The 22,443-nt window shown below is 38.4% G+C and overlaps 1 protein-coding gene across 1 annotated transcript in view; it reads right to left on the bottom strand.

Moving 5' to 3' along the window:
• Positions 1-12,439: 12,439 nt before the first annotated feature.
• The window catches only part of dachb (dachshund b), a 70,134-nt gene continuing 60,130 nt past the window's right edge, over positions 12,440-22,443 (bottom strand). The window contains exons 9-12 of the mRNA XM_087789669.1: positions 21,875-22,022; positions 20,741-20,908; positions 19,747-19,812; positions 12,440-13,924 (exon numbers count right to left, since the gene is read on the bottom strand). Coding sequence (XP_087645795.1) covers positions 13,887-13,924; positions 19,747-19,812; positions 20,741-20,908; positions 21,875-22,022 — 420 coding nt within the window. The 3' untranslated portion in view covers positions 12,440-13,886. The remainder of the gene's footprint in view (positions 13,925-19,746; positions 19,813-20,740; positions 20,909-21,874; positions 22,023-22,443) is intronic.

Consider the following 22,443-nt stretch of genomic DNA (forward strand, 5'->3'; position numbering starts at 1 on the left):
CTATTTTATACTAGTATTACATTTCTACAGTAAATATTACATCAACAAATAATGTTTGACTACAAGTATGACATTCTTTTTTGTAAAGTCCGTTTCAAAGAACATAAAGATATAATAGCACGATTTTGTCAAAAAACTGGAGACACAAACAATAGTCAAGATAAAGATAGCATTATCTCAACTGCTGTGCTGGTCTGTAACCTTTTGGATTCTGCTTAGGTTGAAAATTAAATGTCTTGCTTTTTCAAAGTGCATCAGAATATTGATCATCTTCATGTTCACACGAGAAAGGAAAATGTAAATTGAATACAAATGGATCCCAGTGAAGCATGACTTGAAAGTCACTGAGTAAACCAATTACACCAACATTGAGTATTGTTTTAATTGTTTAACTGTTTGTGACCCTGGTCTGAAAAGGGCTCCATAAATACAAATTACTTACTTACTTAGCAATCATTTGTACCTTAACCTGTAAAACTAGATAATTGCGCACGGCGGTTCCTCGTAGTACATTCTCTGGCCTGTAGATGTCATCCTTACACTAAACTATCAAGTGGTTCATGTCAGAGGAGGACTAGTGCGATTTCAAAAGTTCGATCCGTGTCGGACAGAAGCGATTAAATATCGTGAAGGGCAACATTTTACACGGTCACCGTTCTGAGGGGGCGTCAAAAACCAAACGGGACGGGAAGAAAAATAGGGGTCACTATTTAGGAACAAAGAACGAAAAAAGTCTAATTTGAGCCATTTAAAAATATATAATAAATGAAGATTTATTAGGTTAAAATATAAGAGTTTTATTGAAATCTAAATCACAAAAAAAACAGATGAATGTGCACCAATACACTTTTTGTTTCCAATTCAGATATAAACAATCAGACTCATTCTGGAGTTATTTGTTTTTTTTTCTGAATACAAAGATTCACTTTGTATTTAAGGTAAGGTAAGGTAAGGTAAAACTTTATTGATCCCTCAGGAGGTCTCCTTTGGGAAATTGTTTTTTTTCCAATAGCCAATACATACAGCAATTTTTATAAAAAAATTAAAAAAAAAAAATCAAAATAAAATAAGAACAAGTATTTAGAAATATTGTAATGACTGATATTCACCACGCTCTGAGTCAACATTGAAACTACACAATTTAACCCCAAGAATTTGTCTGTCTGTCTGTCTGTCTGTCTGTCTGTCTGTCTGTCTGTCTGTCTGTCTGTCTGTCTGCCATCCGTAACTATAGAATAAAATAACCCATGTTTGTAACTGTATGAAGAAGCCATGGTCCACATATCGTCATGTGACGAACGTAAATGATGGTGGTTCTGATCATGAGGAGTTCAAACCTGAATCCACAGAATTGAAGAATCAAATACAGTATTTAATGTTTACCAACACACAACTGGTCAACCCTAGCAAGCTATAGTAACTAGAAAGCAAGACTTGATTCTGTAACGCGTCACAGTGGAGGGAAGAGCTCCGTTTCAATTCTCGCAGACAAACGGCGGCTGTAATGTGCTCGTGTTGATGTCCTAAATAATTCACAGCCCAGTGTTTATCGAAGTCTGCGGCCTCCGAGCCTCAATAACACAGGACAAATATTGTGACACACACATGCACACAAGCCTTTTTATTAGCCATTCAGGGATGACAGTTTATTTGGACGCTGGAAAAAGACTGAACGTGAAGATACAAGCATTTGTTGTTACCGTTTGCTTATTGCCTACATTAACACGCACACTGTGAGAGTCCGTGGCTGCTGACAGAGCTAAGAGAAACAATCTTCTCTAATCTGTGGACAATGAAACAGAAGTTTGAAAGGAAGTATTGATTTTTTCTCGGCTCTCAGTCATAATCTGGTTTGACAACATGGTGTGTGTGCCAGTGCGGGACTCAACATGAAGGAAAATTAACTTTATTTGTTACTGATGCTGATGTTGACCTCAATTTTATTTTCTATTCATATGAACTTAGTGTCGGGGTGGTCCATTTGATTTCCTCAGGGCCACATTATATACCGTGGCTGTTATTAGGGTCCATCAAGCCAAGAGAAAGAAGGTACGGATAAATCATTTTATATGATGGGAAAACCTTAAGATAAATAAATAAATAAAATGACAATAAGCTTAGTTCTTAATTTGATTATATATCATTTTATTTTAATATATTTTATTTTAAGATTCTAAAAACAATAGCGTATTTTATAAATGTTATCATTTAAAATAAAATACATTACATGCAAAACAAGTGTTGTTATGCCATAATCTAATTTAAGATACTTTTTATATACATGTTATTAAAAAACTATTCTATAAAAGCACCACAAGAGTATGAAACAAAATCCCACAAAAAAGGACAAATAAAAGGCAGAACAGAGTAGAAAAAAGATATTCAACAAAGATCTTCAGATGAATATATATGTATAAAAATGCATGATGAATAACAACAAGACCTGTGACAAATAAATTGTGTAATATTCATTTTATATACATTTTATTCATATATGTATATAACATTCATTACAATATAAAAGCACCCCAAAAGAATAAAAATTTATATTATTATTTTAACTCATGCGGGCCTCATAGATGGAGTCAGGGGGCCGTGGGTGGCCACAAGTTAATAATAATACTAATAATTATGGTTTACTTTTATCATCTTCGATATATAGCTTCCATTAGCGCCGTTGTTCCTAATGCCGGGCAGCGAGTTGAGCACAGCTCTCAAACCTCTTCATCTGTTTTACCTTTTTAACCCTTGTGTTATCTCAGGGTCAAGGTGATCCAAAGGCCCGAAAAAAAAGTGTTCGTAGTATCCCTTGTGTTGCTCTTGGGTCAAGGGAGATCACAACCACATTTGTTTTTGGGCCGTCGGGCCTCTTTGACCCTGAGATACCACAAGGGTTAAAAAAAATGGTTTATTAGAGAAAGTTTAGAAATTGTTTAAAATGTACATGCAAATCAAATAATCTTGTGAGGGGATTTATTAAAAACCTTCCACAAATAAGTTAGATGGAAAAGAGAAAAACTGACCATTTCTGTCTAATATAAAGGTGAAAAAAAACAAAAGCTATAAAATATCTATCAAAGTTAAGTGTCTCTGGTCCTCTCTAGCAGCAGCCCGCCCATTAGGTTTACATTTAATGATTTCACTTAAACGTGCATTACTGTTTAATATTCATACATGTCTTACAAAGCATGGAGGTCAAATGCTAACCATGGAGGTCGAAGTCAACATTAGCATAGTTTTTGTTGTTTGTGGGCTGAGGTGGATCATGACCAATCATTCTTTGGAGAAGCGTGAGTTCCACAACTGAGCCTTCAACCTTCTTAACTTAAAAAAAACAAACATCGATTCACAGCCAGTCATCCACGCATAGCACTGACCATTCTCTGCCTGCAGATGCCACTCTTTCAAAAACATTTTTTAACTCTAATAATGATTTTTTTTTTTATATTTTTCGCCCGGCTGCGAGGAAAAAGAGATGCTACAAAGCTAGCAGCAGCAACAACATAGTCATTTGCTGTAATTTAAATCTCCCCCTCTAACCACTCTCCTGGTGACGTTGGTCAGACTTTAGGAAGTATGGCCCGGTTAAATAACTGTAGACTTTTATTATTTTTGCTGATGTTAAAAAACATGTTCTATGTCACATAAATAAAAGCGTAAGTTGTACTTTTCTAAAAAAAAAAGAGAGAATCGATATCAGATGATCAAATCCAGTCTGGATTATTTGTTTTCTGGAAACAAAGTAAAAACCTGTGAAACACGTTCTTATCTCTAACTTTTAATCTTTAAAAATCAAAACCGGTTTATATTATCGCTCAGTAGCTGGAGTAACAAATTGTCATCCGGCGTTCATCTTGACACTATGAGAGCAGACAGCCACGAGGAAAAAAAAGAAGGTGATAGACTCTACGAGCGTGGAGTTCAATGAAAAGGAACAACATGTTTATGGAGGAGGTGGAGAAGATAACTTTTGATGTTTTAACCCTCGATGACCTGCAGAAACAAACAAACGTGATGCTGCAGAGGTTAAAATTTAAATCCCCGGACCTGTAATCCATTTTCCTGTATTTTGTTTGGCAGAAGCTTGTTTTGCTTTCATGTCCCACAGGTTAAATGACGAGCAATCCGCCTCTTCTTTGGTCCGAAGCCTTAAGTTGACCTCACACTCTCCATTTTATTTTCAAAGTAGATCCAAGATTGGAAAAGTAACACAGAGAAGGAGGTGAATGGAAATAGAAAAGGAGACGAAACACTGTGTATCCATCAGTTGGTTTCTTCCTTTTTCTCGGAGTGGACAGCCCGGCTAACCAATTCATCTTTGTTCTCCTCCGAGCGTGTGTTCCAGGAAGGTCAAAACCCGGAAAATAGGCTATACACCCGGCATTTTGTCACCAGACACCCTTCACCTGCCTCCCAAACACCGAGACTTTCACACAACTGGGACACAAAAGTGGCCAAAAATACATTCGCTGCGGCAGGACTGCACGTTTTACTGCATTTGTTCTGCATTAACGCCGCATTTGTTGTCCTTTAGCAAGAGGCGAGCGACTGGAACGCTGTGACATTTCCTGCATTACTAATGGGCAAAAAAAAAAAAAAAAACTCTTAAATATTTGAACAGTCAGATTCGTCACAATTGTATTTAACACATTAGTTTAAAAAAAGGAAAGATATCTGGATCAGCCATGAGAAGAGTTTGTGGTTCAGTGACTCAAGAAATAATCTTCACAGAATCTTTTGGCTTCATTCGTTAATGCTAAAGTTGAAGCTTTTGTTCACAAGTGAGGGGCAAGAATGGTCGTCTCTGTGACCTGTGGACAGAAAACTCTTCTTATAAAAAACGTCTTATACTGTAGTTCTGCAAGTCTTGAGCAGAAACAATCAAAAAAGTGTATTGAGGTAATTTCAAACAAGAGCAGAAGGTTGTTTTGTTAAATGACATTGTCTTCGATGCACAAAGTAGAACTGAGCTTTTTTATTATTATTTACTTTTTACTTGTTCCAACTGTGCAAAGAAAATTGTTTTGACCGCTTTAAATGAAAATAAAAGCCAATTTTGAAGGCTTCATAAAGTGTTTATATTTATGTTAAACGGTTACGTTGTTTCTGACCTTTTCTGTTATCAGTCTTTTCTGATCTGGTTTATTACCAAATTAAAGTAAAAATATAACCATTTAAAGACTGATGTTTATGTACTAAGCAATATAAAGATGTTATCTTAAATATATGTCAGATTTAAAAAAGCTAGTTTACCAGCTGGCATAACCAACTGTGTATGTACATTACTTAATGGATCACAGTTTAAACTCTTTATTTTAAATAAACATGATACACGCTACACTTTGTTTTCGAAAGGAGCCACTTAAACATGAAGCACATTTACAGCAGGAGCAAAAAATGAAGCAACATCCAAACTCTTTTTTTCTGGAATCATCAAGGACGGTCATTTTTGAGCACTCAAACATCATGTCACTATGACTGCTGCTGTTACTGACCAGCTGTTCCACCATTCAGTTTACATTGTTAGGGTCAAGCTTGACTTAACTCACCATCAAATATTGCAAATAAATTGTATAAAATTGTGTTTGAACCTGATTGAGACCTTGGCTCCTGCAAGGGCTTAGGTGTGTTATCGCCTAAAGAAACAATGTCTTTGTAATAGCAAGGTTATGAAAGCTTTGGGTTATTTGAAAATTCAGATACATATTTGTTGCTTTAGTGGCCAAATATTCTTGTAAAGTTCTTGAAAAACCTGTTTAAAAATGTCTCCATAGTAAGTTGTTCGTGTTCAATCTATGAGTGACTTCACGGTCATTGGAAAATTTAATTTTAAATCTTCTTTAGCTCCACATTTCACCTGGAATTAAACAAGATTCATATATGATCGTATATGGATGTTTGCTAGTGGATGTGTAAGTCGTGGAGAATCATATGAAACAGGTCTTTGAACACGACACCACGCGTATGATAATCAGAAGCATGAGATGAAGCGTCAGGTCAAATATTCAAATGCACCCTGAGCTCGGGGCCCCATGGGGACGGAGCAGAAACGACACTAATGGCGAAGTACGTGGCATTTAGAGCAGAAAGGTGTGACATGCAAACCTTCACACTCACTGTCTGTCTGTGTCATGCACACATCTGTACCTTCACACACTCACACACACACACACACACACACACACTCACACGTTCCTTAGGGCCTTCCATTAATAACAGCTGACCTTTGCACATTTAGGCTGTGAAATGATAGTAAAGCAGACCCGAGGACGGTACATCACACCTCTCCTCATCCCTCCTTCAGACTTCCATCATTTTTCATCATTTCATTTTTTTCCGAGTGTTGGATCTGCCTGTTTAACTCTGGATGTTGAACATATACAATTAAACATCTTGGCCCTGCAAGGCATGATCAACCTTTGTGATTGTTTTGAGATGTAGACCTTTGTGTTGTTAAGACAGAGGATGATTGCTTCAGGAGTAACCATGACAACACACGCTAGTGTATGTGTATGTACACGACTCATCAAAAATGTTCCTAATAGAACCAAAATTGTGAAGTGGACTTGAGGCATGATCAGGAATCCCAGAGATAACACGGTTTTATAAAGCAGCCAAGTCAGCTACTATCTTTAGATTTATCAGGCAACACTGGAAAGTCTTTCTTTGTCCCAAAAAAGCACCATGTTTATTTTGTTCCTAAACCTCGGGCCAAGTGTGTAATGTACAGCCAGATCTAGTCTAAAATTAACCACATTTTAACTTCCACCATCAAGTCCTTTGACTGTATTCTTTGTTTCTCTTGGCAAGCACGTCAAAAGTCTGTTTTTTTCTTGATCCTGAATTGAAACATGAACTAAACTAAACTAAACAAAGTGGATCATTTGAAATGTATCCCTCCCTCCTCCTTCAGAGAGATTGGTGAACTACAGAAGAACGTCTTTTTCCTTTATCTGCTGTTTCAGATGGATTCAAAAACAAAAAAAAGAAGGGGCAGCTGCCGACTCTGAGGTGGACATGATACCAGCTAAAACAACACTCCACCCCCCTCCCCCTCTGTCCTTACTTTCTTTTGTATCATTCACTTCCCTGTTTCCCTCTTTAGATCTATCTCCACTTCTTCTTAGCACGGTGAAGTTCTGGTCCAGGATGCCAAGTTAAACTCCGGTCTGTTTGGAAGCAGAAAACATCTTTCTGTGTGTGTGAGTGTGCGTGTGAGTGCACGTGTGTTATTTTATTCCCATGATTCTCTACCATAAATAGTTCCTTCCTGTCTGTTATCATGTTTTCTGTCATTATTTGTACTCATTTGTTTGAGGAACTTGAATATCTCTAGCTTGTTTATAATTGACCAAACATAGTTCCAGATCTGTTCCTTCTTAAAAAAAACCCTTTTTTTTTACATTTTTTATGGTTTCTCTTGTATTTTTATTTTGGCCGTTTAAACAAAAATCCAACAACATCCAGGAGGGAAATGATGCTTATATTGACCCCTCAAGAAGGAGTTTATTATTATTATTATTATTTCTCACAGAAAATATGTTTATCTTTACAAAAAATATCACACAATAAGTGGAAATACAGGGTTATAAAAAAATATATATATATATATATATATATATATATATATAGCTTTAGCTTGTCTGCTTTACTGCTTCTGCTTTTTTTTTTTAATAATGCTTGAATTGTACAGCTCTCAGCGGGTTTAGAACCAGCCACCCTGGGGTCAAAGCTTCCATTCTCGTGTCCATTTTTCATGTCTTGAGATAGACTGGTGTTTACACTACCACAGCTATAGAAGTCAACAATGCAGGGATAGGGTTCTCCCCTCATTGACCAGACTATCTATCAGTTTATTTTGGGTTTTTTAAAGCAAAAAACGTCAATTTGAATCCTTGCTTTTATGCTATTAAGTTGATTATTTTTTGCCCCTTTGTTTATTTTGTTTTCAATTGATTTAGTCTATTTCTATGTGCACGACCATGTCTGTGTATGTGTGTGTGGCAGGTGTTTTGCGTCACCACCCACCATCCATCAAGTCAAATGGGCGAATGACAGGAAGAACAAAAACAAATCCTTCGCTCTGGCGAGAATAAACGACTGATGGCGACCAATGACAAGTGTTTATTGTTGTGTAAGTGTGTGTTTGTGTGTGTCTGTGTGTACATGTGTTTTCTTTTGAATGTATATTAAGCAAGACAAGAGGGATGGTGAAAAGAGAACAAGGTGGTGTTTATTGTTTCAGCAGCGCACACACACAAACACGCACAAAGGAAAACTTGCAAGAAAAATTCAACAGCTTTATTTCCTATTTAAGAGCTCAACATATTCAAGTAGAGGAACACAGATCTCACCACTAGGGGCAGAAAACCCAAAATATATACTTCATTTGAAGTTTTTATACTACTTCATTGTACTGTTAATGATTTTAATTAAAGGTTGCTTTAATTTGTATCCATCAGTAATTATTAATTTTGTTTATGTTTATGTTTATGTTATATCTCTTATGTTTCCAAAAGACTTAAAAAAGGAAAAAGTAATATCTTATTGTGGTGTTTAGGAGTTTACTTTTTTATTTATTTCAAAGATCAACTAATGTGAAAACCCAACTCTCCTGACTCACTCACATGTTTCAAATGTTGAAGTTCTTCAACTCCAAGATGCAGTAAGTCTCTCATCATGACCATGTTTTGAACTTATTACTTTATAAAGTTCTTCCCCCGTCTGAAATCTCGGCGAAAGAGAGGTTACAAGAGCAGAGTCCATTATGATGTAATAATGCTCTTCACTCCTCCTCCAGCCAGAGACTTTCAAGATTGATGACGCACAGTGACACACCTTGATGTTTGACCAATCTCTGCAGAGTGGCCGTGGTTATGGTAAACAAGATTTGTATGTGTTTTTTATTTTTCAGTGGGTGGGGCTTAATCACATTTTCTAATGTCAATATTTCAATGAAAAGAGAGTTTTGTACAAACAGACACATACTGATGATACAATAGAGGTCCAAGATCAGTTTAAGATAAGTTTGCTCGGACATCCTGCTCAATCCAGAGCAACAAAACATGACACAATAAACATCCAAATCCTCCAAATAAACCCATCAATGTGATTGTTCTGACCAAATGTCATTGTCACATTGGTTGTGTGATAATTTAGTTTATGTCAGGCTGATGTTACCGGTGGTATATTGTTCTGTATGTTGCCATTAAGATATATATTTCTTCTTCTTTTTTAGTGCTCTGAGCCCACACAGTCCCTAAAAAAACAAACTGATTTAATATTGTTTGGTGCTTATTTTTTTAAATTTAATATACATCTTTTTAAATGGTATTATGCACGTGTGAAAATGTATTGACCTGCATATTCCTCTCTTAAATACTGCTCAAACTTTTGAACAACTGCCAACAACATGATAAATACGTATATAATTATACTATTGTCTCAGTGCTTGACATCAGTGCAGATGTTAGCGCTCCAGCGAGCCGCTGCATGAAGGTGATGGTCCTGGATGAAACAAGGAGCTGGTAAGTCCTGCTTGAGGCGAGTGTTTCAAGTTTCTATGTTCTCTGCGCGCTGGTGATTTGTTTTGCACCTGAACTTCGTCTCATCTGTGCTTTTAATTTCCTTTCATACTGTGAGCCACTTAGTTGTACTTATACATCCACATCCTCGCTCACAGTTCCCCCTAAACTGATCCTTCCAGGACGCTCCGAGCACTTCTGATCCCTCCGAACACGGCCATGCACCATAAAACGAGCGGCATGTGTTTGACAAGGACCGTTTTATAGTTACGTCGTAATAACAATAATTGACAATGATTCGAACATTGCAACTGGCTTCTACACTAACATCCAATGTGTTTGTACACTTTCTATCCTCAGTAATTGAAATCTATGTAGAAATGAGTTACAATATAACACACTCTCTCACACACACACACACACACACACTGGCAGGTTGGACCCCGGGGTTCAGTTGGGGAGGGAACTCCCTGTATAATTTTCCTCATAAAGACTCTAATGAAGACTAATGATGGAGCGGGCCGGTGTGTGTGTGTGTGTGTGTGTGTGTGTGTGTGTATGTTTAACTGCTTTCTGGTTTGTCTGGGAATGTATTTCCTTTTCTTTCTTCTTCTTTCCATCATTTAATCAAAATCCCATTCCCACCTTTTATTCACTTCCTAATGTTGTCCCTAATTCATTGGGTCACTAATAATCAAAATATTCATATTTCCAAAACTAACTAATTTCTATCAAATATTTATTCATAAGTATAGTTAGTATGATATGGACTTTTAGAGGTGGAGGGTCAAACTTTTATTTTTTTTAATCTAGAATTCACTCGTATAATGTAATATCTGTGTTATAACCTCATATGAAAACTTTATTTTGAAGTGAAATTTGATGAAAGATACGCAGGATACCTTTCACCTCTTCCTGTCAACATATTTGACTTCCCCCCATTTGTTTCCTTCTGATCCTTCCTCTCTCTCTCTCTCTCTCTCTCTCTCTCTCTCTCTCTCTCTCCCTCCATCCCTCTTCATCTGGCCCTCTTCTCCTCACTGTCCATCGCTCTGTGTTTCTACCTCCATTAGGGGGAAATGGAAAAAGTGACATCAGCTTATTTGGTAAACGGAGAGCGATGGAGACGGAGAGAGAGAGACGGAGAGATGGAAGACAGAGAAACAGATGGAAAGCAAAGATCAGAGACAAGTGACAGAGCGAATGAGGGTGAAACAGAGAGGAAGAAAAGACAGGAGAGAGTGACAGACGTGATGGAGGGAATCAAACACCAGAGAGAGGAAGAGACAGGAAGCGGCTTCACCTCATTAACCTCCTAATACTGAGTAAATATACAATCTAAATGGAACACAGACGTGTGTGTGCGTGTGCGAGTGCATGTTTGTGTGTGTTGACTCTCTGCCTTCTGTTTGTGAATGAAACAAACCTCTAAAAACCTGTCGTCAATTGTTTTTGTTTGACAACACAAAGTGCTTTTATTCGAGCAACATAAATATGACGAATCCGAGTCGACGTTTAATCAATAGACTTTATTATTATGTATAAAGACGTTTGAATATTTGACCAGTAAACAACAATCTTCCGTTAATCTAATCGCGTCTCCACAACCTTTCTGTCCGCAGGTTCTGACAGGAAGTCATTTCTGTACTTGACCATGATGTGGGTCAGAGTGACCGATGAGGCTCAGTCCTGGCCTCCTTCAAATCCACAGCAGCCATGAGTCATAGAACTATTCTGAACATTTATTTTTAACAGACTACTTTATTTTAACTTCAACACCTATGTTGTTACTCTCCTTATCCTTTATGGGGCTTTCTTGCTATAGTGTACTTTATTTATTAAACCGATTTCATGCTCTTATAATGAAGGAATAGTGTTACATTTTAATAGATCTTTTAGATATTTAAAAGAAGCTCAACATAATCCTTGCCCTAAACATTTAACATTCAAATAAAAAAACTGTTTTAAATCTGAACAAGGTCAACATTTATTGACTTTACAAAAGTAGAAAAGCATCATCGATGCACTGCATTTTGAGTTTGAAAGGGATTGATTGGTGCATTATTAATAATTGACATTATGACGTCATGAGCCACAAGTATCTTATCGACATCTTAGAATCAGGTGCATGACATTGTGTCCCCTTGTAACAAACTTGACTACTGTACTTCCAGACAACTTGATTAAAAAAGAAAAAAAGGACATATTCATCCACTGATATCTGTCCATGTTACAACATGATGTTTAACAAGGGAATATTTCACTTATAATTTTTAATTAAAAGACTATATTTTTTAGATAAGTGCCTTTTAAAAGCTGCTTTCAAAAAGGAGAATAACCTGCTTACAGGGTCATTTAAGAACGTACCTCATGCCTCATTTCCTCTGACAGTTTTTATCTTTCTGGAGTTCTTCATACTGACGTCTCTCCATCCATTCATACATTGATGCCAAACTTACGTGCAGCATATTTCCTTCTTCAACAGCCAGATCGACCACTTTTTACTAAAAAGCTGCATCATGTACATTCGTCCGTGTGTTTTCCATGACGAGGGTGATGACGTGAAACTTTTGTCTTTTTCTTGTTCAATGTGTTTCTGCTTATCGATCTAAGCTCTTCTTCCTGTCTGTCTCGCTCCTAGCTAGAGCGCCTCCTTGAGTCCGTTAACCCCTAACAATCTTCAGATTAGCGGCATCGATGTATTGGCCGCAGTGTTCAACTTTTGACTAACAGTTTAGATATCATTTATTATCTGCTTTTCATTATTGCTTTTTCTTTTATTTGGTAGCGTGAGATGTGGTTCAGAAGCATTTCTGGGATTTTAAAAAACAAGAAAAGAAAGCTGGTAATGAAACGCACTTCATTTGTGACGTGTGTGTTTTTGTGCAGGTGAGAAAAGCACCACAACTCAGCCGTCATTATAATACTGTATATTTGCAGTCAGCTCAAATCCAGAGAACAGTGACAGACTGAGGGATCATTGGGATTGAAAAACAAAAACCAGAGACTGTGGCTTCTATCTACAAGGTGTAGCCCCCTTTAACCCGAGCCCCGCCGCCCCCCGCCCCTCCCACCCTCGTCATTACACAATAGAAAAGAGAAGTAACAAATAAACAAACCAATAAACACTCAGTGGAATAAATGGATCTGAAACACAACAAATGTGCACACTAATGGTCTGAAGATCAACCGGAGGGTGTCAAAGGTGCGCTTGATACATCCACCTGCCCCGTCCACACGTGTGTTCAATTGATTATTAAAGTGCTATCATCTATTCATTTACCGGGTCATACCATCAGCCATTACATTACGACCACTCATTGCAAACTAACTCAAAAGCTGCACAATATTAGAGAGCTGGTCGTAATGATACGGTCGATTTTTTTGTCAGTGGTGCGGGCCAACGTTTGGCATGGAAACAGTAATTTGGGGAATAATGGGATTTGAAAAGATCATTTTTTTTCTAATTAGATAAAAACTAAGAATGGTTTTACTGTCAATCAAGTGACTTCCACCTCTCCGTCAAAGGGTTCAAGAGGTGACGGACTGATAAGAAAATGAAACATATATCAGGGCAAAAGACTCTGTTTGCATTCTTTGACTACTTCACATGTTCGGGGCGATAGAAAACACTTCACACATGGAAAAGCTGCATTCAACGTTTCACAGGAAGTGGAGAGGAGAGGAAGATGGTGGGGAGAAAGAGAGATAAAGATTTTTTTTTTTAATAAAGGAATTAACCAAACAAGGCAGAGATAGAAGAGTCGATGTCAAACAACACAAAACTTTTCCCATGCATTCTTCTCAGTCCCATTACGGAAAAACTAAAATAAGGGTAAGAAGTGAGACATAAATAGTTCAGTGTTGTCTTCCTCTTTTTGTCCTTGTTTGTTTTCCCCTTCAAATGTTTCTTGACGACTTTATTGAAACCCTCTTCCTCCAGTTCAGGTCCAATAAACAGAGGCTTCATTTCTACTAATTGTATTGTAATTAACAAGCCTGGTGGATCAACACTCAGAGAGTCCCGTCAGGCCGACGATCCAGTCCACTCGATCCAAAAAACATTTGTACAATTGAAGGAAAATATTCAATATTCATGGGTGGAGGCATCGTGAAGATGGAATGACTCTAAAAAAAAAAGAGGGAGCAAGAAAGAGTGGGGCAAGATTCTGAAAGAACCCCGTGAGTCTCGGCCGTCTAGTAGTAGTCTCATTGTTTCCTGGCAACCTCAAAAAAATGTTGCGTCGGGGTGGAAACGCACCCGCTTGGGCAGCAGTTGATGTCGTGTTGGGTGGTGTCTCCCTGGACAGCTGCCACCACGCCGAAAGAAGGTGGCGTTCTTAGGCGGAGGGGGATCACGCCTTAGAACATCATGGGGTTCTTCAGGAAAGATCGGGAATCTGGAAAAAAAAGAAGTGACAACAGGGTGAGTTAAGCCCAAAAGGTTTCCTGTATCATGAAGCCGTGGCTTCATTTTGAAAGGCCACTAGATGGCACTCTCAGTTTAAAAATGATTCCTGGTTTCATTGAATTAGTAGATCAGAGCCAGATATGATAATGCAGAGAGTGACATCTAGTGGCCTTTCAAAATTGAAATACTGATGGTTTGATGAAGCTTCATGAAGCAGTGTCATTATTTTCAGAACCACTAGATGGCGGCCTCTGCTCTATTTATTTGTTTTGAACAACTGTGCTAATGTAACATCACATTATTCTTAAAGTGATGGCGCCACCTACTGCCCATTAAACAACATGATACTGCTTCATGAAGCTTCATCAGACCATCACTACACAACGCAGTGCTTTAATGAGGCCTCTTTAACGCGTCACTAGTTTACAGTACAAAAGACAAATGATTAAATCATTTATTTCAGTTTATTTTTATGTTAAAGTGTGTTGAGATGAGGATGAAATCTAAAACATTTCATCCATTTTGGACAAAAACTTTGATGCTATTTTCTTATTGTTAAGCCTCGTCTATAATAAATTCACCAAAGAGACAGTAACATCTTAGTTTCTTTCCCCACATGTTTATCAGCACATTCCAGACTCTTCGGCCAATTGAACTGATGGATTATAAATGAATAATAACAGTTCTGAAATCAGAAGTTAGCTGCAAGAAAACGAATGAAACTTCTGTGGTGACGGACAACTCCAACATTAAAAGTGATCATGTGAACAGTCTCTTCACTTCATGTATGTTCGTGTCAATGACGCCTCCCTCTTACAGCAGCTTCTGTTTATGATAAGAATCTCATATCTCCAATTTTGCTTCAGTCTGCTCTCCTTCTCTCTCTCATTTCACCTCCGCCGTTCTCCTTCCGCTCCCTGTAGTGCTGTTGCTGCAACCACCTACACACCTACACACACACACACACGCAGTCACACACGCGGTAATACAAACAAACACACACTTTTCCTTTCCCTGTGGTGTCATTGTTTTCTGCAAGCGTTGCAAAGTGTTTACATTTCTGCATAACAGCAGCCATAAAGCTGCCCTCCGCCCCCTGCCCGTCCTCCTGCCCTCTATCTCACTCATCGTCTCGCACTCTCTCCTCCATGTGTCGTCGCACTCGTGGAGTGGCCTGGACGAACTTGCATCGGGTGATGGTCGCTCATTTCCTCGTTGTGTTTTTAAACTCCTCTCATCCGCTGTTCTTCCCTATTTTTATCAGCCGGTGATCCACTAAAGCCCCCCTTCCCGCCCCCTCTTCCCTCTGTTCCACCTGCACCCCTCCCCTCTGCACCTCCTGTCCTCTATTTGTTACACTTGTATTATTTTTATCCTCCTGACCCGTTCTTCCCTCCGTCCTCTCTTCTTCCACCTCCAGTTGGCAGCAGGTTTAGCCCGAGACTCAAACGCATAAGTGCTTTGATCTCCTGATCACTCCTGTTGTTTCAAAGTTTCTTTAAGCTCAGCTGAAAATACTTCATTAAAGAAACAGCACCAGAGTCATATTCTCTATGTCATATTTCTATTATGCTGAATTCTGTTTTCTTCTTCCAACGATTCCCATCAGAGGTTGCCTTTTATTATCTTGATGATCCTCCCTCGTCACACCCGTCTTGTTCACTTGGCTCATTCCTCTTCATCATTCGTGGAGTCTTTTCTTTCAGAACCATAACTATGTTCTTCATGACTTTGTCTTCAAACTTGAGCTGTTTTTCTGATGTACTCATTTCTCTTCTCTTCAACTCTGACTCTTCTAACTCTGTGTCACAGCTACTGTCTCTGAACTACATGAAGAGTTCACTACTGTCTTCACCCTGCCTGCACTCTTCTCTTCACCGCCCTTTGTTTTCTTCACTCTTCCTCCCTCTCTTTCACACTAATTCTTGCTTCTATTAATGCTAAAGTGCTAAAGTAGATAAATAATCACATTGTTACCTTTCAGTCCTGCAGTTATCAATACCGTTTTAAAATGTATTAATCGATAATGAATCATTGGGAAGTTGGAGTTTAGTCCCAAATGTCCCATCATTTGAATTCCCCACAATTGAGTTTATAATATGTAACCATTTATACAAAACTGGCTCCATGGATTATAGGTTAAATCATTGTTTTCAGCTAATTTCAAAATCAAAACAAAAAAAAATGAATCCAAATTTTAATTGAATCACACATTTATACTCAAAGTAAAGACCACTGTGTTACCATCTGTGTTCTTTAGATGAAGTTTATCGTTGTTTTATTTTGAGGTAGATTGAATTTTAGTTTGGTTGTCTCAATTTGAAGTTGTTCTACTGCTTATTTAACTTGTTCAAGCATCGAACTGTAAACATGTACAATACATTAATATATGTAATTCTTAAAACATGTTTTCTTGAATGATAATGGCAAAGACGAGCAGAATAAGAGCATTTATCTCCTGTTGTAAACAAATGTGAATGATTGCAACAGGGCTAGAGACACTTCTGTTTTCACAACAATGCAATTACACTGTTCTAACAGTGGAGGGAGCCAGAAACAAATGCGTTGAATCTTCTTTAATGCTGTTCTAGTAAAGGCTTGTTTAAAGTTCTTACGTTTGGATACATAAGCATTAGCAGGGTTAGTATGACTCGTGGTTGTGTAATTGCTTGTCGTCCTCATAAGTGTAGTGACTTAAAAAACATTTTTGGACCAGAAGACGTTCTTATCCTCATGACATTTGCAAAAGTACAAACCCAGAGAATAACCTAAAGTGGAGGAGACGTGGATTCCTGCTGGTGGTGGAAGACAAGTCAATGACCACTTTTTGTTTTTATTGTTAACCTGCTGTGAGTTAGAGCTTCTGTGATTGGACGGAGCAGCTGTCGACATGTCGGCTATTTTTGTACCGTGAAGCAGTTTTCAATCATGCAGCGGCGTTTATTCATCCTTGTTTTCCTGCCTCTGGTTCAATATTTAGCAACATTTCCGCTCTTACCCATACTTCTATTCGTCTCTCTGATATACACCTGTGTTTGTGTGTGTGTGTAGTTGTGTGTGTGTGTCTGCCTGCCTCGGTTAAAAATGATGTTGACCTGCCTTGTTAAGAGTCTATCACCAGGGTGGAGAAAATGTCACCAGGTCTTGGAACAGGGTCACATTTTTCAACTCCACCTGTCCTCAGTTGCTCATCCTCCTCCCATCCCTTCTTCTTCTGCCCTCCTTACTGTTCCGCTGCTTGAATCCACTGCTATTCCCTCATTTGTCGGCATATTTATGGAGCAGTTCCGCTAATGTTTTCTTGAGTTTCTCCTCATTTGCAAATAGTCCCTTCTTTCGTATCCACCTCTTCATCCTTAATTCTCTATTCATCCTCTCTTTACTTCCCTCGACCTCGTTGGTTTTTTTTACGGGCTTATTAAACCTCCCTTTGAACAATTTGGGTAGAAAACTTCTCACTCTTCTTTCCTCTCCGAACCTTCTCTGTCCTCTTCCTCCGCCTCTCCTCGCGATCCTAATGCAACATCTTATTTTGTATTCAGCACTTTTCTGTTCACTCGTTAATTAAGAGTGTGGAAGGTGAGCGAAGCAGGAGGTGTGTGTGTGTGAGTGTGTGAGTGTGTGTGTGTGTGTGTGTGTTTGCAAAAACGACTGTAGGTGCAAAATGCTTTTATGGCTGGAGAGATGAGCGTGTCAGTTTGTGTGTCGGTGCACGCGAGTGTGTGTGTGTGTGTGTGTGTGTGTGGGGGTGTGTGTGTGTGTGTGTGTGTGTGTGTGTGTGTGTGTGTGTGTGTGTGTGTGTGTGTGTATTAGCAAGGTAGCAAAGGGGTCCTACTGGGCCAATCAACATTAATGAAATCAGGTGTGTGTTTGATTGTGTGTGATTGTGTGCGTGTCTGTGTGTGTCGGAGTGCTTGGCTTGCAGAAGAGAAGGGATCTAAAAGGGGTCTTAAGAGGAGCGGGAGCTAATTAGAGTTGCCTGTCTCACCAGTGTGTGGATCAAACGCACACATACACACACTATGGAATCACTACAGGTATGGAGAACACATGCAAACACCTGAAGTGTGTGTGTGTGTGTGTGTGTGTGTGTGTGTGGATATTCATTTATACGGTTTCAAGTGCAGGTTCTCAATGTCAGGGAGGACTAAGCACAGCTGGTGAGAGCAGGACAACACACGCATACTAACACGCATGCGTACACACACACTGGTGCTCCACTTATGTGGCGTAGTATAAAGATCAGTATCAATCCTCAGATATGTTTAGTAAGAAATGAATTATTAATTAATTTATCATCACATAACTGGAAGAAGAAGCATGTTTTTGTTTTTTTTAAATGTAACACAGGTAGAACTGCTAATATTTTTTCTTGGTCTCACAGCCAACAGAGCCTGCACAGCTTGGTGCTAATAACTTCTGTCCTGTTCCTTGTAAACATGTTTTTTCCTCCTCCTCAAAATTTCAATGACTCCATCCTGCTCACCAACACTGGGATTTACCCAAACATGGATACAAACATGAGGGATTTCTTGAAAGAACTTCATGATGAACGACTGATGAAGGATGAGCTTGATTCAAAAGCATTGCCTTCTAGCTCAGCTCTTTCTCTCCTCTACAGTCAATAAAAGCTACAGGATACATATTTCCCTCCTATATGAATAACAATGTTTGCACCTACTTGACTTCACCAAATATAAAGAGACACAAATATCTAAAGACTAAATTCCTAAAGTTATCTTCCTGTGCTGCATGTGGAGCCACCATTTGTTTTTTTTCCGGATTATATTTATATGAACACACAGCACAGCCTCTGCACTACTAATGTTCTAGTATATGAGGTTGATTATGACAAATATTTAAGGTCACTCCTTACAATAAAAGAAGGAAAACAAAATCTTTGAAAATTCTCAACATCATCCACAGTGCCTCTTTGGGGGGTGCCACAAGGTTCTATCCTTGGATCCATATTGTTTATCCCGGTATATACTCCTTTTGGTCCAATTTTTAGTAAAAAATTCATTTAATTCCATGTTTATGATGTTACATGTTTTGACGTATGCTGATGATTTATGCGTCACATTGTTGTTGGACTTAATCTCCCCACATTTGAAAGTTTGCTCACAACGATTCATGAGCCTGACCAGATATTGACCTGAGCTATGTTGCTCCTTATAAATCAAATTTCTTTCAGATTTGACATCAAGTAACACTTATAACTGTAGAATCATTAAGCATTTGCTCAGCATCTGAATGGCCGAACCATTATCAATTTGTGACTCTTTTAACACCAGTTATATTTCACGTCTGATGGTTAGATTCCTTAAGAACTTCCAGTCCATGTGGAAATATTCTATAATATTGTTCAACAATCTTTGTTCGTACTAAAAAGTGCTCCGGGTTCCTGTTTTACTGTAAGCAACACACAGTATGGACACACTCGTAAATCCAGCCATGTTGACACGCATACATGCTAGCTGAAATAAAAATTCACACACTCTTACACACGTGTGTCTGATAAGGTACACATCAAAGGGAGGCCTTGGTGTCTCTGTGTCTGCTAAATGTCTGCACTAATCTAGCAGGGGCCCAACACACACTCACACACACACACACACACACACATATGCCAAACACGTGTGTACTCTTGTGCGCATTCATAAATGTACCTCTTAGGCGGATGTATGTGTGTATCAGCATGACTGCTAAACACACATGTACGTGTGCATTTGTGTGTTTTATATGTGTCTTTTATTGTTTCTGACGTGTGTGTGTGTGTGTGTGTGTGTGCGCGCGTGTTCGTCCAGGTACCTTGTACAGCGCTGTTGTCTTGCTGGTTCCCATTAACTTCAGGTTTATCGTCAGCTACAGCAGTGTCTGGAATGAAACACAAAGACAGGACAGGGTCTCAGTGGGTCGGCCAGTAAAACACAAACAACAAATTATAAACGTCTGCCGAAATAATCCGGATGTGAGCAAGACAATCTAATCCTGACACTGTTTATCCACAATTAAATACATTATAGCTCACAAGCTCTAAGCTTAGCCTCAGGAATCAAACACATATGACAGTAAAAGGCCACAGTTATTGTAGAGTGTGTCATGTCAAGACAGCCCACACAAATGCTGCCTAACTCACTGACATATGATTAACTATTTTTAAATGGTAAAGCAAACATCGTTAAAATCTCTCATTAAGTTATTTTTCGGGAGCTTCAGCTGTTGCATTATGGGACTTGATGTAGGAGTGAAATTAACTGGCTGGGCATCAATAACTGTGGCAATCTGGATGTAACTGTCACCATGTATTGCCTTTCCACCTCCCACTCCATGTCTGGGTTAGTAGGACCGTCCACACATACACACCACCATAAGGGGGTTTTATCAGGTCCTGAAATTCGAGATTATCATCCGGCATCAGCAGTGGCAGTCATCATGTTTACCAGAGTCACAGGAAGTCCTGAAGACTAATGAAAAGTGCAGACAGACTGCAGAGCGAAAGCATAACCTGTCATAAATAAATGTTCTTTCCAATAAATGATCCGCGGTGAAGCTTCATATTAAGATTTAGTGCCAATTATTAGCTTCCTGTCAGCTTTATATGGAAATGATGGCGGTACAGCGGCGGACGACAGAGAGTATAATGCAGGTACACAACAGTATAAAAGTCTTCCATTAAAAATAAAAGAGAGACAAATAAAAAACATGAATCATGGCGGTGAGCACTTCAAAAATCAATAGCAGCAGCAAATGCAAGAGGGGTGAGAAAACGAGGGGGAAAGACAAATGTCAAAAAATGTCATACCATTGTCGATGTTGTTGGTCGCGTGCAGCGGCTCAGGAGACGGAGAGGACGAGGATGAGTGTTTCAGGGCATCCTCGACTCTCTCCCGCCTCTTCGACTCGTACTCCAGCGCCTCCTGCAGCTTCCTCTTGGCCTTCTTCTCTTTTTTCAGACGCTTCTGGATGGAAGCTTGAGGCAAAATAGGAAACAGTTACTAAACATGCTCTCATTCTGTGTTCAAACAATTCTCATAGTAAAGCAAAAACGGGAATCTAAGCAGATGTTTACATCTTTTTTTAATTAGTTAGTTTATTTGATGAGCGACATTCACTTAATAAGACCAGAAAATTGAACATTTTAAGATATTTAAACAAAATTAAACTTACATTTTTTTATTCTGGCAAAAGGCAAAGATATATTTTCTTGTAAAGATCTAAAAACAAGATTTTTTACTGGAAAACAAGACTTTTACATTCAATTAGTTTTTGCAGTGTAGGTCTCAATCCTCTAACATATATTACAAAACACACCTAAAAATATTAATATTTAATAATAATTATTTTATTTATATTACTATTTCCTGAGGTTAACATCAAGTGATTAAACACTAGTAATCATTACACTTTGAAATAGAAATGTATATGTTTAAATGTAAATGTATATAAATCTTACGAGAGAGTTTCAAAACAATCTCTTTGAACATTTGGGAATAAATGTAACTCGAGGACGTCAACGACTCAGTTACATTATCTCAAGGTTAGAGATTAACAAAAAACATCTCACTGATGAAAATCAAAAGGAGGAAAGAGAAAAGGTTTTTCTCTCAACACGAAGACAAATTTCCTAGAAACGCAGAGGCGTAATCTTCTTAGAGTTCAGTTGTTTCCCAAACAACTGACATGTTGTCAAGATTGAAAATGGCAGCACATCTTCAGCCATACAGTAACAGACTTCATATCACTTTCAGCCTTCCGGCTGTTGTGTCTATCCGTGATCACCCCTGAGACCACTCAACCCAACCTGGGGCTCCTTTTACACGGATCACAGGCTCTACATGCTTTCAAGGTTCCATGTTGCACCAGCAGACTTGAGATTGTGGAGGAATTCACAACAGAGCGCAGATGCGACTTCTCCTTCAAACAAAGAAACTCTTACCTCTGCTCTGTAGTTCAGAGGTCAGCTGTCGTTCCAGGCTCTCCCTCATCTCTCGTTCCCTGTAGAGCTCCATCTTCAGTTCCCGCTTCTCGGCTTGAATCTGTTTGTCCTGTACTCGGGCGTTCTCTACGGCCACCTTCAGCAAACCCTGAGAAAGCAAAATATATTTATATTCCAGTGAAAATTAAGTGATTTTTTTAATTTAATTTTATTACATTTATTATTTTTTATTCATTTTCTTCTGATTAATGAGAGGATATGTTAACAAGTCATTTCTTTTTTTTCGGTTTAAGTTCATGTTAATACATTATTTTTACTAATTCAAAGAAACATTTAATTTTTTTCTTATACAAACTGAATAAAATTAACCCCACAATATTCAACAACAATTCAAAAAAACTGACCATCACTTTTTGTAACCAATCCTCATTGACATAGAATATTGCCCTGACGATTTGATTGTTAGTTTGAAAACTCAACTGAAGTTTCATTGAGGATAATTTAGACTTAGACACAATAAAATGTGTGCTATCTGAGGCTTAAAATGACAAAGAAATAACACAAATTAG

The sequence above is a fragment of the Callionymus lyra genome, chromosome 4 (assembly GCF_982586985.1).
Source record: "Callionymus lyra chromosome 4, fCalLyr1.hap1.1, whole genome shotgun sequence".
Classification (NCBI taxonomy): Eukaryota; Metazoa; Chordata; class Actinopteri; order Syngnathiformes; family Callionymidae; genus Callionymus; species Callionymus lyra.